Source organism: Apteryx rowi, unplaced genomic scaffold (genome assembly GCF_003343035.1).
Source record: "Apteryx rowi isolate R43461 unplaced genomic scaffold, aptRow1 scaffold_1103, whole genome shotgun sequence".
Classification (NCBI taxonomy): domain Eukaryota; kingdom Metazoa; phylum Chordata; class Aves; order Apterygiformes; family Apterygidae; genus Apteryx; species Apteryx rowi.
Genome location: NW_020447313.1, coordinates 92,823 through 107,812, shown reverse-complemented (window position 1 = coordinate 107,812; position 14,990 = coordinate 92,823). Strand labels below are relative to the sequence as shown.

The 14,990-nt window shown below is 58.6% G+C and overlaps 1 protein-coding gene across 1 annotated transcript; it reads right to left on the bottom strand.

The window, feature by feature from the left end:
• Positions 1-756: 756 nt before the first annotated feature.
• On the bottom strand, positions 757-14,855 carry DBNL (drebrin like). Its single transcript, XM_026076417.1, has 13 exons — positions 14,805-14,855; positions 12,817-12,929; positions 12,130-12,204; positions 11,065-11,211; positions 9,534-9,611; positions 8,560-8,711; positions 7,404-7,458; positions 7,107-7,181; positions 6,842-6,944; positions 5,279-5,434; positions 3,433-3,539; positions 2,369-2,474; positions 757-1,786 (listed from the first exon to the last, which is right to left on the bottom strand). The coding sequence occupies exons 2-13, from the start codon at positions 12,910-12,912 to the stop codon at positions 1,647-1,649; spliced, it is 1,290 nt and encodes a 429-aa protein (XP_025932202.1). The 5' UTR covers positions 12,913-12,929; positions 14,805-14,855; the 3' UTR covers positions 757-1,646.
• Positions 14,856-14,990: the final 135 nt, after the last annotated feature.

Sequence of the window (14,990 nt, the reverse complement as noted above, 5' to 3'; positions counted from 1 at the left end):
GCTTTGCTCACGCCATCCCCACACCTTCACCATGTCCATGTCCACGCTGTGCCCACGCCATCCCCGTGCCCATGCTTTGCTCACGCCATCCCCACGCCTTCTCCATGTCCATGTCCACGCTGTGCCCGCACCATCCCCATGCTTTGCTCACGCCATCCCCACATCCACACTGTGCCCATGCCATCCCCATGCCCACACCATGCCCGTGCCACCCCCATACCCACACTATCCCCTCGCCCACGCCTGTGCCGTCGCCCTCATCCTGCGCCCGGGCCCTGCGGAATAAAGGAGCGATTCCAAGTCCTGCGTCTTGCTGCTCTGGGCCCGGGGTCAGCCCCGGGGACAGGGGGACACGGGCCGGGCTGGCGACAGGAGGGGACACAGCAGGGCTGGGGCCAAAGGGGTCCCCGGGCCCCGAAGGTGCTCAGGACCTTGGCGGATCCCGAACAGGGAGCGCGGATGGAGCCGGAAGGCCCGCCCAAATCCGGGATGCTTTTYCCCCCCCACTTAAAACCTCGCCCAAAGCAAATCACGGCTCCCTCCCGAAAGTCCCTTCGCCCCGTGGCGGCAGCGAGGCCACGGACACGGCTTTTTTTGGTAAAACAGGAAGAGAGGAGGAAAAAAATATATAGATAGAGCAAAACTGATAAAAGGGAAGAACCAGGAAACCAGATTTTGAGACGATTTTGGGGGGGGGGGGCGGCTCGCATGCCGCAAACCGAAGGGCGCCGGCGCGGCCGAATCCTGCTGCAGCCGTCGCCGACGGAAAAGCCCTTTTATTGTTTCCGGTTGAGGCTCCCGCGGGAAGCGGGGATGATACAGAGGGGCAGCCAAGGGCGGGAGGAGCGAGCGGAGGGGAAGGAAAGCGCCCGGAGGCTTTCGCGACCCGCAGCCCATCCCAACGGCGCGGGAACGGCCGCGATCCGCGGGAGCGACGCGGGAGCCGGGCCGCCGGCATCTTTTAAAAAACAACAAAAAAATCCCACGATTTCTATTTCTAAAGCGGCGTCGAGGGGAAAAAAATAACCCACAAAAGGCCGAGGGCAGATGGCAACAGCTGGACTGGGCTCTTCCTCGTTCACAGTGAATTTGGGGTGACGGAGGGGGTGGCCGATCCCACACTCACAACGGGAGGTTTCCATTAAAAAAAAGGAAGACAAAACAAAACCAACCCCCCCCCCCCCCAAAAAAAAACCCAAAACGCTTTGGCCTCGGTGGATCTCCCCCACGCCGAAGCTTGTCCGCACCGGATTCAAAGCACCCAAAGCACCGGTTTCGGGAGAGGGAAGGACCGAGAAACCCCCTTCGGCTAGGGAAAGCAGGGAGGAAAAAAAAGGAAGACCCTCCTCCCTTAAAAATAAAGGGGAATAAGGAGTTGCCCCTTGCTCCGGGGCAGCCCCTAACTGCATTTCGGGGGGGCTCCGACGCGGCCCCGGCCGCTCTCATGTGTTTTCAYGCCGACGGGAGAGCAGCGCCCGGGATCGGCCAAGGGAGCAGGGCGATGGCACTTCGCTTGGTGGGGGAATAAAAAGGAAAAAGGAAAAAAGGAAAAAGCCACACGTGGTTTGGAAGAATCCGGACGGAGGCGAGCGTTTCCGGAGACGGGGAGCCGCTCGTGTCCCCCCGCCCCGGCTCCGGCAGCCCCCTTACTCTATCAGTTCCACGTAATTGGCGGGGAACATGCCGAAGTGGCCGTCGGGCCCGTAGCCGCGCCACCAGCCTTCGTCGATCATCTCGATGTTGGTGATGATGTTCTCCGGGTCGAAGGAAATCTCGGTGTTGTCAGCTGAAACGGGACGGAGAGATGGAAGCGGAGGGAGAGGGGATGGGCAAAAGGAGCCCCGGCACTGCCGGAGACCCCCCCCCCCAAACACCCTGTCCTCCTCCAAGGACATTGCTGTGCCAGGGACGTATCCCTCCCGGCCAGCCAGCAAAGGGGACGGAGCCACCCTCGCTTTCCCAGTCCGGCCAGCTTCCCTCGGGCTGCATCCCACCGGAGCCTCCCGCCTCTTGCCAGCCGCTTTTCGCAGCTGCCTGGAAATTTTAAGGCAAGAGGAAACGATGGCAATTCAGCTCCGCTGCCAAATGTAAATTAAAGGATGCGAAGATCCAGGCAAAAGAGGTTCTGCAGGAGGCAGAGGGAAGGGAGAAACGGATCGGAGGGAGCAGAAGGGAAGACGTCAGGTTCCTCCGCCTGCTTTTGCAGCTCCAGCTCGGATGCTCCGGGCAACATCCCGCTGCGGGTTCGCCCAGCGCGCGAGGCGATGCRTTTTCCTCGGGGCCGTCGCTTTAGCTATGGGAACGGACCGGGGGCAGCAAACATCCCCCCACACCCTTCCCGGGAAAACCGAAGCTTCGGAAGTCCTACCAGCTTGATAGTCGTAGAGCGCCCGAGCRCACAGCCCTTTCCCCGTCAGGTCCGGCGTCTGCTGGTACTCAAYGGAGTAGTCGTATTTGGCACCGTCGACGTGGTCCTTGAGGAYGGGGAGAGGCACAAAGYGCGTCGGCGGGATGCCGCGGCACGYGGCCGGYGCTTTTGCAAGCCGAAATAMGGTTCGTCATCTCCCCCCCCCCCTTTGAAGCCTATTTCCCGTTGAAGCCGGACAAGCTCCACATCCAGTTTTCGGAGCAACCCGCATCGGATGACCGACGCGACTGCAAGGCTACTTATTTCCCTACCGAAAGGCATTAATATTGCAATCCCAAAGGGAAGCTCTCGGGACACCCTTCCGATGCAAAACGCCTCCCTCGTGACTATTTCGAGACCTCAAGCCGTCTTAAAACCGGTTGACTTTTCACCTCTGTTTCACCCAGAAAGGCTTACGGTTTATGCGACTGTACAGCCCATCGCCTGTTCCTTTTGAACCAGCTGGACACTTCCAGATAAATTCAACCACTAGAGAACTAAGTGTGCTGGAAATGTTTAGTTTTGCAAGGGGGGGGGAAAAAAGGCAGCCGAATAGAGGAGAGAAAACCAAGTGGCCACCACAACCCCCGGGAGAAAAACCGCAGCGTGACACAAGCCCGTTAYGAGACGCTGGAGAATCCGGCGGAGCACGCTGAGAACAGCCAGGCTTTTCGGGCTCTGCCGGGCGCCGACGGGCCCGTTTGGAGCAGGACCTGCAAACGCGCCAAAGCGATTCCCCGCTCGTCGCCCCTCCTCAAGGGCTCCAAGGAAACGCGCGGTAAAATCAGCCCGAGAAACCACGTGGTCGAGCTAACAGGAGCCCAGCGTCATCGTTGGGACGTGACGCAAGGGTCCCCAAGCGCCCAGAGGGTACATCTGCACCCAAAGAGACGAGATGCTTATGAGGGGGGTCAAGACTTTCTACAGAGCCCTAAAAGACGAGATAAAACCATGCTCCTTTGCGCAAGGACCCCGGCGAGCCCTCCGGTGCCCTTCTCGCACCCGGCTCCGGTGCCACCACCAACCTGAGGAGGTTCTTCGTAGATGGCCGTGTGGTCGGGCGGCTCCTCGTACAGGTCGGCCTCCTCCGCACGGGAACCCGGCACGCTCAAACCGTACCCAGCGTCTTGTCCTGCAAAGAAATGCAGCGTCTCGCACGGGCRAATCCGCCACCGAAATCTCTCGCCGTGTCCAGTGCCAGGCTGAGGAGCCACCGAACCTCTCGCATGAGCCAGATGCTCATGACGCACCGCCTGGGTCTCCTGCCCCGCGRAGGGGACGGGTTGAAGCACCAATGCGGAGCGGGGGAAGAGCACGGATTTAGGGAAGGATAAAAAGGACGAAGGAGGGATCCAGGATCTCCAAGGGGAAAGGGAATACGTTCATCCAAGATGAATCAGTTTGGGTTTTTTCTGCTGAGCAATCCTCCCTGTCCCAAAACGCAGAAGACTAACCACCCAAGTTGGGACTCTGCTGCTTTGTGGTGAGCATCAAACCAGATGGAGAAGGGTTGGCTCTATCCCTTCCGCTTCCCGGAGTCCCCGGACAAGAGCAGCATCTAGTGGCGACTGCAACCCGAGGCCGGCCGGAGCTCAGCAGTCCCCCGACTTGTCCCTGGGACCTAGCAGCCAGGGGTGGCGGTGGGAAACGCAACGTTGCTGAGAAAGCAGTACCAGGCCGGTCTGAAACAACGCTGGGTTCGTTCCGCCAAAGGAAATTTGTTTCAGGCTGAAGCGTTTTGCTGAAGCAATCGAACGGAGCGGTTTAGGCCTTTGGTTTTTAACCAAGGGCATTTGGACTCATTTGGGAAACGGGGAAAAAGCAGTTCGGAGAGGTCATCTACCTGCTCCCACCCGGAGCAAAGCTCCAGAGCCACCTTAGGACAGAAAGCCGCGAGCAGCCCGCCTAGCTGGGACTTTAAAACTAGCAGGGATATTAAACCGCGCAGCCCTCCTAAGAGAAGAAGGACCTACAGACCAGGCCTGCCCAGCAACTCTACCTGCATGTTGCCCATGGCATGTTAGGAGACCCCCCGGATACAACTAAGCCTTCTCCAGGCTTGCTCTTCACGCCCCAACCACCGGAGACGCCAGAAAGGGGACAGGACATCCCACCGCGTGCGGAGAAAGCTCTTTGCAGCCTTGCTGCCACACAAAGCCCCTGCTCCTTCCAGCCCCCTTGGCACCCCAGAGCTGGAGGAGAGGACAGCAAAGCCCGGGTAGATGGAGTGATCTGGGGCACAGCCCCCACTTGCAGCACGTGTTGCTGTGCATGAAGAGCACACGAAAATCCTCTGCAGCTGTTAAACTCAACCCCAACGACCTGCCCAAACCAACTAGGACTGCTAGAGCCGATTGCTTGGAACCGTGCTCTGCTGTCCAGGAGGAAATCACTGCTTGGGGCTACAAGGCTTCCTCTGCTGGGGCTTGAAGACCTTTTGGAAAGGGCCCGAGTACGAGCTTCAAAGCTCCGTCCTTCGGTTCTGCAGCGAGAGGTCCGGACGGGGGGCTTTGAGGGCGCGCACGGTCCGTAAGGGCTGAATTGCATCATTTCAGCCAGGAGATGTCCTCATCCCCTTGGCTGCAGAACCTCCTAGCAAGTCCGAGAAGGAAATGAAAGGATCTTTTYCCCAGGCAGCAATAACACGCCTCACTTCCCGGTTTCAGGATCACATTTAGACCTTACAGGCCCCTCCGGCTTGAGACAAAGCACGAAGGGTCTCCAGCCTAAATGAGATTTGTTCTCACCCTACTGAGGCATGCAAAGATGGGAAAGAAACTCAAAGCCACAGAGTGGCCTTAACCTTTCCAGGTCCTACCTGAAGAGGCGAAGCCAAAAGCTTTGGCTCAGCGCGGAAGCAAAGCAACGCACCTGATGCAGGTCCCGGAGAGGTTGGAGGCGTCTCCCGAGCAGAGGGACGGCCGAAGGAGGGCGACGGAGTGTCCCGTGCAGCCGACGAGACGGGAGAGGCCGCCGGCACYGGCACGGAGTTGGGCTCCTTCTGAAGGAAGGGGCTGCGCAACTTGCCTGGGAAGAGAATCCGACGGGGCTAAATGAGCTCTCGGATTTTGGGCACRATGCGAGAACGGCGACGCGTCCGACGCTCGGCCAACTCGTGCCCTAGCGGCACGGCTGTTCGCGGCACCGTTTCGTCACCCGACACCGGGGCACAGCGCTCGGGTTACAGCCTGGCACCGGCCAGCACAGACACCTGGGCTTGCTCCTTCGAAGGGAGCAACCTGCCAAAGCCCAAACAGYTCCCGCGGGAGCCTGCAGCCCCCAGGGCATCAGCAGAGCTTGTCGCCAGGACGCTCCGGCACTGGCACTGGCACCGGCGCAGGCGGCAGCAGGCGAAAGCCACTGCACTGAGCGAAAGAGAATTTGGGGGAGCAACAGCAGCTCAAAGGCCACCAGCGTCRCTCGCCGGGCAGCCAGGAGCGATTTTCGCGGCACCCTGAATTTCACAGACGTTGGGGCTGGGAAGGGGCAGGACGCCAATTCGGAGCTGCCGGCTTTTTTAAGTCGASGGCGCTTTCCTTTGCCAGCTGGCTGCACTTTGCTGTTATCTAACCCATCTATCGCCTCTGAACGCAAACAAAAACCAGAGCAGAGTCACGCGATGCGCCCGCGAATAAGCAATCGGCAGCTCCCTAGGACTCATCAGCCTCCATTTAGCCCGGGGGTTCGATCAGCACCGCGGCGTTCGCCTGCCTTCGCTCAGCACCGTCCCGTGCAAAAAACATCAAGCGCTAACACAAAGCGGGGAAATCCAGAGGGATTCGGAAATCCTCCTTCCCCGGCGGTGCTTAAATAGCCCCGATGGCTCGTCTGCACGAGAAAATTCGTTGGCGGCCCTRTCGCAAAACCCAAAGTGCTCGTTCTGAATTAACTCAGGCTACTTTCAAGGAGCCGGAGCCAACCGAGGAGGAGACGTGTCGAGGCGCAGCCCGCGTTCGCGGCAACTTCCTCAACTACAGCTTCGGTTTTCGCAGCTTCCTGGTTTACCCGTATCTGAAACGTCAGATCGCTCGTCCTCCGCGGGGACGCAGAGCTGCTGGCTTCAAATGCCAGCGCCAAAAAGGAAAAAAAATAAAGGGCCATTTATGGCAGCCGGGACAGATTATGACAACGGTTCCTTTCTGGATTTATAAAAATAATTCTACGTTAAATGTAGTTCATTTTCGTCTTAAAAAAATAACATTTAAGCTTCGAGGTGTGGAGTCGGAGCAGGGAAAACTTCAGGCACGGCGGTTAAAACCTCGCACAGCCCGCGAGGGAAGAGAGGAACCAAATGTCTGGCAAACCTGCTATTAGACGCTGCTCTGCCTGCCGTGCGGAGCACAAGGTGCGACGAGAGTTGTTAGTGCTCAGCTGAGGCCGTGCCACTGCCGGGTAACGCACCCATCCCAAACCCTCGCCCTTGATGCTCCCTACCCGGCTGGGAAGCCGTCGCGGCGTCGGCGGGCGCGGACCTCTCTCGCTGCATGAAGATGTCGCGGGGGTTCACGGACCTCTGCGCTATCAACGACGCGGCTTCCTGCAAAGAGCAAAAACGCCCGGGATCCCCGGCTCGAACCTTGCTGAAGCCGCGGCGGATCGGAGGTGAGGAGCGGCGTCCCCTGGCCCTGTGTGGAGCCGGGAGTGGAGCCCGCGGGGCCGGCGGCTGCGGGGCAAAGCGGCCGAGCTCCTCGCCACCTACCTGGGCTTTCTCCACCGACTCGCTTCTCCTGAAGCCCTTCCGCTGCCTGGCCTCGTACTCCTCCGCTTGCTCCTTCTGCGGCACAAGAGAGGGGCTGTTGCATCCCCTTCCTCCTCCCTGCAGCCCCCAAGGCCGGAGGAACGGGAAGGAGGGACACAGACAGCCACGGCGGTCGAACGGGAAGGATTTGGCAGCAGGATAACAGCTCCAGGGTCCCCGGGGCTCTTCGCCCGACGGCCCCGAAGCCCACGCCGCCGCAGGACCCCGAGCGCCAAAGGGGACGATCCTGAACCTCACCCATTGCTGCTGCTCCTTGTCCCTGTTCTCTGCTTCCTGCTGCTGCTGGAATCGCCTGGGGTGATGGAAGAGAAACCGGGGTTAACAGACAGGCAGGGCGAGGGGGGCCGCTCCGCTCTGGGGGGGCTGCTCCGGGATCTCGCCTCCGCCGCAGCTACGTGGGGATGACGGACCTGTCTCCTCCTGGAGCCAGCTAGCGAGGAAGGACATTCCCCCCTCGCAGCGGGGCTTGGAGACGTGCCAGAGGGAACGGCGAGGGGAGAGGAGCAGAGCAGCAGGAGCCGCTTTCAAATACTTTCAGGGAGGAATTGAGCCTGGGAAGTTTCTTCCTTCGGGGGGTAGGGAAAAGAGCATCCGGCGCCGCAGGGCCGGGCGGATTTCCCCATCAGATCTCCAAACAGGAAGGCAGTGCCCGTTCCTGCTCGGAAAAGCGAGCTCGGCGACCTAGCGGGGCTCCCTTGGATCCCGCCAAGGGTCGGAGAGGAAGGAAAGGAGCAGACGGAGCACAATGCTTGTCTCCGCATGAGCCTCCTGCCCTCCGCAGGGCCTTCCACCAGCTCCGGCACACCACCAACGGTGGCCGCGGGGGGGGGTTCAGAAGCACGCTGCAAAGGGGGGGACTTGATCCTGGGCACAGGATCCAATGGAGAAGGCTGGGAGACCCACGGGTGAGGTTGGACAAGCACCCGAGCCCATCCACAGTTCGGCCAAGAAGATACTCTCTCCATCTGAGGAGCTTGCTGGAGAAAACCCAGCCGGAAGGGCTCACAGGTTCATGAGACCAGCAGTCCCACCAGGCCAAACCTCAACCGCAGCTCCAGGAAGACTAACGAACGCTAGTGCGACTTGTTTCTACGCCGCCCTCGTGCAGGCCCAGGCTGACGTTCCGGTTGCACGGCACGGCGGATACTATCAAGAGGCTCGGATCTGTGGATGGAGGGCGCCGGGAGGCAGCGTGCTGCGGGGGCAAACAGGCCTGGCGTGCCTCAACGCAAGTCAAGGCTGGTCCCTTAAACAGCCGCCACCTTAAAGGAGATCTCCTGGAATCGCAGCCCTTGCCCCAGCAGAAGACGCGCCGGAGAAACCAGCCAAAAGGCAGAGCCGCCGCGCGGACCCGACCCACCGCCGACTGGTGTCACCAACGCTGGGGACTCACTTCTGCGCTTCGATTTCACTGGACCTCGCTTTATATCTCTGCTCGCGCCCGGCCGCTTCCTGCAGGTCCCGCTCTCGACGCTCCCTTTCCAGCCTCTGACGCTCCTCTTCCGCTCTCCTCTTCTCCTCCAGCCKGCGGTTTTCCTCATCTTTCTAAAGGGCAGATGAGCATCAAGTCGCTGTTTTAAATGCTGCCGGCTTTGAGAAATCCCCACCGGGCAGCAGGGCAGATCTCCCGGCCATTCCCGAGGAGCGCGGGAACCTCCCCTGATCCCGTCAGCCCCCATCCCAGCCTTGGCAGCCCCTAAACCTTCTGATCTGGAGCAGGATCAGGTCGAGGACAGACCCACTGAAGATGCCGGGGTGCCGGCCACTGCAGCTGGGGCACTCGGAGGTTTGGGGCTCCCCTGCTGCCCTYTGCCAGGTGTCACCTCCCTGCAGCGCATCCGCAGGATGGGTAAGGAGAGAGCAGGGAGGCTCTCCAGCAGCTTTTTGCTGTTGAAACTTCCCCCTAATCCTACCAGCTTGACACCCCCGGAAAGCTTCCAGAGCGCGTCGGCTCCAGGCTCAGCCAGAGCAACTCTGCTTCCCAAAAAACGTCGTCCCCAACCGCAACCGCGACCCGCCACGGCGGCCGCATCCCGCTGCAACCCAGAACCACCCCACCGCTTAACCGGGATGCAAAGCCCAAACGGTCATGCTGGCCCAGCCACGCTGGAGCCCCGAAGCCACAACAGGAGGGAGACCAGGAACCTCAGTCCTGGAAGGAGAAGTTGCTTTCAGCAAGTTCCTGTTACGTTGTTCAACGCAGYCTCCTCTCTAGGGAGAGCAACAGCTTCTCGTTCCCAGGAGCTGGATGCGCTCGGCGGTGAGCCAGGAGAGCCCAGGCCCGGARAGGAGAGAGGAACCTCCAGCTAAATCCAAACACCTTGTCTTACTCGCGCCCGGCCACCGAAGAGGAGTCACRGCACTCACCTCCGCTTTAGCCCAGAAATTGTCCTTATTGACTCTCTTGATTTCGGACATTGCGTTTGTCTTCTGATAGACAGAGCCCTGGAGGGAGGTAGAAAAAGGCCCCAGCTCCCAAATTGCAGCTGGCTGGCAGCTTTTTACATTCCTCTGCAGGAATTTGTCCCYGTGGCTTTCCGACAAAGCCGCTGTGGGACAGGCCAGACCTTCTCCCCCCTTTTCCTGGGAGGTGGCACCCGGCCCTGGGGAGATCCGCAGCCCCGCAGAGCCCAGAGCCTGCAGGCTGCGTTGAACACRCAAATGAGAGGCTGCCGGGGCATTTTAGAAAGCCAAAATGAGGCAAAAAGCGCCCAAACGGGAAAGGATCGAGATTGATAAATACACACTAGAGGACCACGGCTTTGCCACGCGACGGGATCAATAGAAGACATTTAGCAACGAAAGGAAAAGGGAGATACTTCGTGATAAAAGGATATATCTGCAAAATCAACTCTCCTCCAGCACACAGCTGAGATGCATAGCTTGGTCAGCGTTTGGCGGAGTCCGTGTCTTTTTTTAAAGTTGCTATAAATTGATGCTTTACCCTAGACTTTCAACAAGGACTGGCCAAAACCCAAAGATCTGCACGTTACCAAGAACAGCGACTTCCAAGCTCGGTTTCGTCTCGCCTCAAGCAAAAAYTAGGTTGCTAAACTGCTGAGGAGCCAGCAAAGAAGCGATCAGGACATATCGAAACCTGGCATCGCCGCACCAAAGCGGGGCAAGGAGGAGAACGCGGGTCTTGCACAGCTCAGGTTTGCTCTCTGCCTGCATTTCAGAGCGGGGTCAAGTGAGTCAGAATTAGACAGCACGTGCAACCGGGTTTCTCCCTTGTACAGCTGAGAAACCTCATTTCTTTGGTGTGTTTGTGTTCAAAAACCACCTTCCTACAAAACGTTTCCATACTGACAAAGGAAGTCGCCGAGATCTCTGGCCACCTCCACGCTCGACACCACAGAACAGGGAGGAAGCCTCAGTTTCAGCCTGCAAGCAGGTCAAAACGCTGCTGCACCAGCWCTTCTCGTTCCCCACCCCTTGCCTTCACCACGGCATGGGAGAGCCCCCAAACCTTACGGACATGTGGCAACATCAAACRCTGGAGCTTTTGCACCTCTAAAAAATCAGCCTGAAGGGAACAGGAGGGGTCAGTCCTGCTTAGGAAGTGGGAGAGGCTAAGAAGAGAGCTTAGGCTTTCTGCTTTTCCTAACCCTCTGGGCTGTGAGGACACCTCATCTCTGTCCAGGTGCAGGAGCAGTCCCACCATCTCACTGCATGCTCCGCTCAATTCTCCTGCTCTGATTCACTCTGGACGGAGCCAGAGAAAGAAAATGGCCCTGGGCAAAATTAGCCGGGCTTCTGCTGCCACGGCAAAGTACATGGAGCCCTTTCCGCCCCATCGCTGCAGGGTCAGGGACATCCCAGGTACCGTCTGTCCCAGGCAGCTCTCCCACGCCGTGAGCCCAGTGGCACCTAGAAAGCTCCCAGGAAACGAACTCACCACYGGAGCTTGAGGGCCTGAATCCTGGAACTTGCTGGTTTCTTTGTGGAAGTTGTAGTTTGCCCCAGAAGCCTTGGCAACCTTCTCCATGATGAGTTCAGGCTCCACGTCCTCCTCGGCACGAGCATTTATGGTCACGTGAGCCCCCTGAGCACAGAGAAAGCCAACACAGGGAGGAGAGGTGACTCCAGAGGCCACTGAATCCATGATTGTGACCTTGCCAGGTCCCAGCTACGCTCCTGGAGATCCCAAACGAAGGAAAAGGGTTTAAGTGACAAAGGGAGGTCACCAATCACTGCCACCTCTAACCGCCACTCAACCAAGCTACAAGCTATGTGGAGTTAACTAACTTGGCTCCGCTTGGAAAGACGAAAGGAAGGAAGGGCCTGGAGAGGCCAAACAGCATCCCAGCTGTCCCTCTGGAAGAAACAGTGGTCTCTGCCACACCAGAGTCTTTACAGTGACCAGTCTTCACAGCACCTCCTTCTTGGGCCACAGCAGAAGAATTTCAGAGGTCATTTGACAGCGCAACCGCAATAGGGAAGAGGGGGGCAGATAATCCGAGGCCAGAAAGCAAAAGTTTAGAGGGAAAGAGAAGCTTGTCTTGCCTCCTCTGCAGTCTCCTGAGCTACCTTTGACGGCAAGAGGTTTGCTTGGCAAAGCAGCCTTCGAAACGCACGCCTGGTCTACACTAAACCTGGCGTCCACCTGCAGCAATTGAGGCCACCGGACGTGGCAGGCCTCCTCGTGGCTGGCACCTACATGGGACTTATTGCTGGCAGCGTTTCAAGAGAAACGATAACACCTCCGTGGCTTCTCTTTGCTCCTTTCCTGGTGGGAAAGACGCTACCAGCTGGGGCTACAGCTTTGGAGCGTCTAATAAGACGGCCAAAGCCGAGGGCAGCGTTCCCAAATCTCTCCCGGCCGCGATCCTGCTTGAAAGCAGACGCATCTGCGCCCCTCCGAAGAGCAGCATAAACCACGCAGCGCGTCAGGCTCCCTACGGCTACGACCTAGTTCAGGGCCCACCGATTTGGGGAGGACGTAAGGAAAAGAGGAACAGACCTTTAAGAAGTTTGCTACAGTGCTGACATGGTTGGCGCAGGCTCCTTTTCTCACGTCATTCACGCCTTCGCCAGTCTGCAAAAAGAAACCAGCTGTACCTCCTTACCGGAAAGTCCCATCCCGGACTATTTTTATAGCAGCAACACCTTGATCTAGGTCTGAGAAATGATCACCACAGCCACAATGCTAACCGAGGCGAGGGCTCCGGCGAGGCCCACTGCTTGGAGCAAGGTTAGGGCCTAAGGCAGGACGTGGAAAATGGGATCCGACACTGGGGCTTGCAGCCTCCCTTGGCCAACACGCCAATCTGCAAAGCCACCAGCTACGTGCTGCTGCAGGAGCCAAAACGACACAGATCTGCAGCAAGCACCGCCCAGAGGGAGGCCACCAGTCCCCTGCCCAGGGACGACGGCTGCACGACGAGAGAGCTCCAGGCTCCCGCTGATCTTCACATATTTCATTCAACCTGTTCTAGATGGGTCTTTTCAGTCATTTACAGACCTCTCATATCAGACAGCAGCCACAGCAGAGGACACGGTATGTCCTCAGTATTACAACTTGGTAGAGGGGAGTCAACGTGTTGGCTGCTGAGCACGTGGCAACCACAATTCAAGAGAGAATCGAAGGGAGAAACATTTATTTGCAGCAGATTCCTCCTGTGAAAGGAGAAGGTCTCTCCCCACTCACCCAGTTGACGAGGACGTATTTGGGCAGGCCGGAGTTGGGATCCTTCACCCTGCAGAAGGCATACATCACCTTCCCGCTGTTGAGCTCCTCCACCATCTCCTCCAGGCCACCATCTGTCCCAGGAGAGAAAGCAGAAGGGGGTGAAGCAAGCAGACGTAGCACTTGCCAACCTAGAGGAGCCTCAAGCAAGCCCTGGGGAAGGGGACAAATCACAAATTACCCGTCTCACGGCATCTCAAGGCAGCCGGCGTGGTGAGAACGGCCAAGCCTGCAAAGGTCGCGGCCTCCTGGCCGCTTGCTTACTGGAGATTTTGGCTGTTGTGTGACCGAGCACGGGCACATTTGGACCCGTCCTGTGCTAAGAGCGCGATCAACCTATGCCAGACATCTCGTGTTTTCCCTAGTCGTCCCATTATCTTCTCATCTGCGCACGAGCTGAGCTCTCATCCAMACCCCTGTCTCCAGCAGCCTTCAGAGCAAGAGTTTCTCTTCCCCAGGAAGGACGTCGTCGGGACTTTGGCTGCTACAAGCACACCTACGCGTACCGAAAGCTCCTGGGTCCAGAGCAGCGAGTCAAGCGAAGGCATAAAAAAGGGAAAGAAGGCAGTCACGTGCTCCAAGCTAATCGGAGACATTAACGCGCTGACCAAAGCCGGAGCAGACGGCCAGAAACTCTGCCCGCAAGTTCTTGCACGAAATCGCGCTGCGAGATCTTACAACAGAGATCTCACCAAGAAAAAACCCAAAAAAGCAAGCTCGGTCGGAGTCCTGCTACCGGTCACGGCAGGATCAGAGCGGTCTCAAGAAGCTGCGGAGGAACCAGCCGCGCCGCAGAGCCACCCTGTTCGCAGCGCGCCTTATAAGGCCCCGCAGAAGCCGAGACGAGCGCTACCGCACGAAACGGGAAGTGGACGCCCGACGGGAGACGCCGCGCGGCGCCGGCGCGCTGCGAGCTCCCCCTCACCGCCAGCCCGGAGTGAAACCCTTCGGGCGCGACTCCCGCCGGCGTTAAGCCTGCGGGGCCCTTCCAAGGAAATCCTCGTCGCGAGGATTTGCCGGCGACGAGGTTGGGGACAAGGGGAAGAAAAACCTGGCGCCGCGCTGAGGCCAAGTTTTGGAAGTCTCGGCGCAGGGGTTGAGCAAAGGCCCAGACGGAAAGCGCCGCGTTGCACCATCAACCACCGAAGCGGCGTGCCAAAAAAAAAAAAAACAACCTAGCAGAAAAGGCGGAAAAACCGGGTCGGTCTGACTCCAGAAAACAACCCCTGGCTTCCCCTCAAACACCGGTAGCGATTTCACGCTCGAGACCGTCGAGCTCCGCACTGCAGCAGGACCAGAGATCTTCTGCTCCTTCGCAATTAAATATTTATGCTCAGTCTCTAAATCCGGCACAGTGGTTTTCCGAGGCCGAGCCTGACCCAAAAGTTCAAGCCCGAAAGACTCCGGCCGGCGGGCTGATGGGAAACCCTCGCTCCGGAGGCAGGTTTTCCCAGGGTCACCCTCCCGTGGGGTCGCGTTTGCTGTCCCAACCTTTAACGCCGAACTCTCCGTGGGCTGCAAAACCGCCTGCGAACGGCAAAGGAAGCTGGAGCGGGAGCAGAGCTGAGCGCCGACGGATGCAAATCCAGGGAGCGAAGAAACCTGCCTGGATGCGCTGCCTTTTCGCAGCTTTAGCTTTACAGTAAGAAACGTGTGCGTGTGTGTGKGGGGGGAATCGGCAAGCAGATATAAAATGTCCCATAAAGCGGTGGATGGAAGCAAGAAAAGACGCTTTATCGGCAGCGAGCTAAAACCGCCAGCAGGCGAAGCCGAGCTCGGCCGTTTTCCGAACGGCGCGTTACCCCTTGCTTGCTGCGATCCGAAATACAGCGGGAATGAAAAGAGGAAAAAGGGCTGAACTTAACGTCCTTTGGAAAAAGGAAAAAAAAAAGGATGGGAAAGGGGAAAATGCCCTTTATTCCGGAGCCGGTGCCGCCGGCCGCACTCACCTCCGGAGCCGGCCACCCGCAGGTCATTGCTGTTGCCTTCGTACGTAAAGAGAGCCCTAAAATGAGGATGGGTGACCTTCGGTGACCCCTGCGGCCCCCCCCGTCCACCTGTGCGCCCCCCGTCCCTGCTCCGGGGACCCCTATGGCCCCCCCCGTCTGCCTGTGCACCCCACGGCCCCCCAAGAC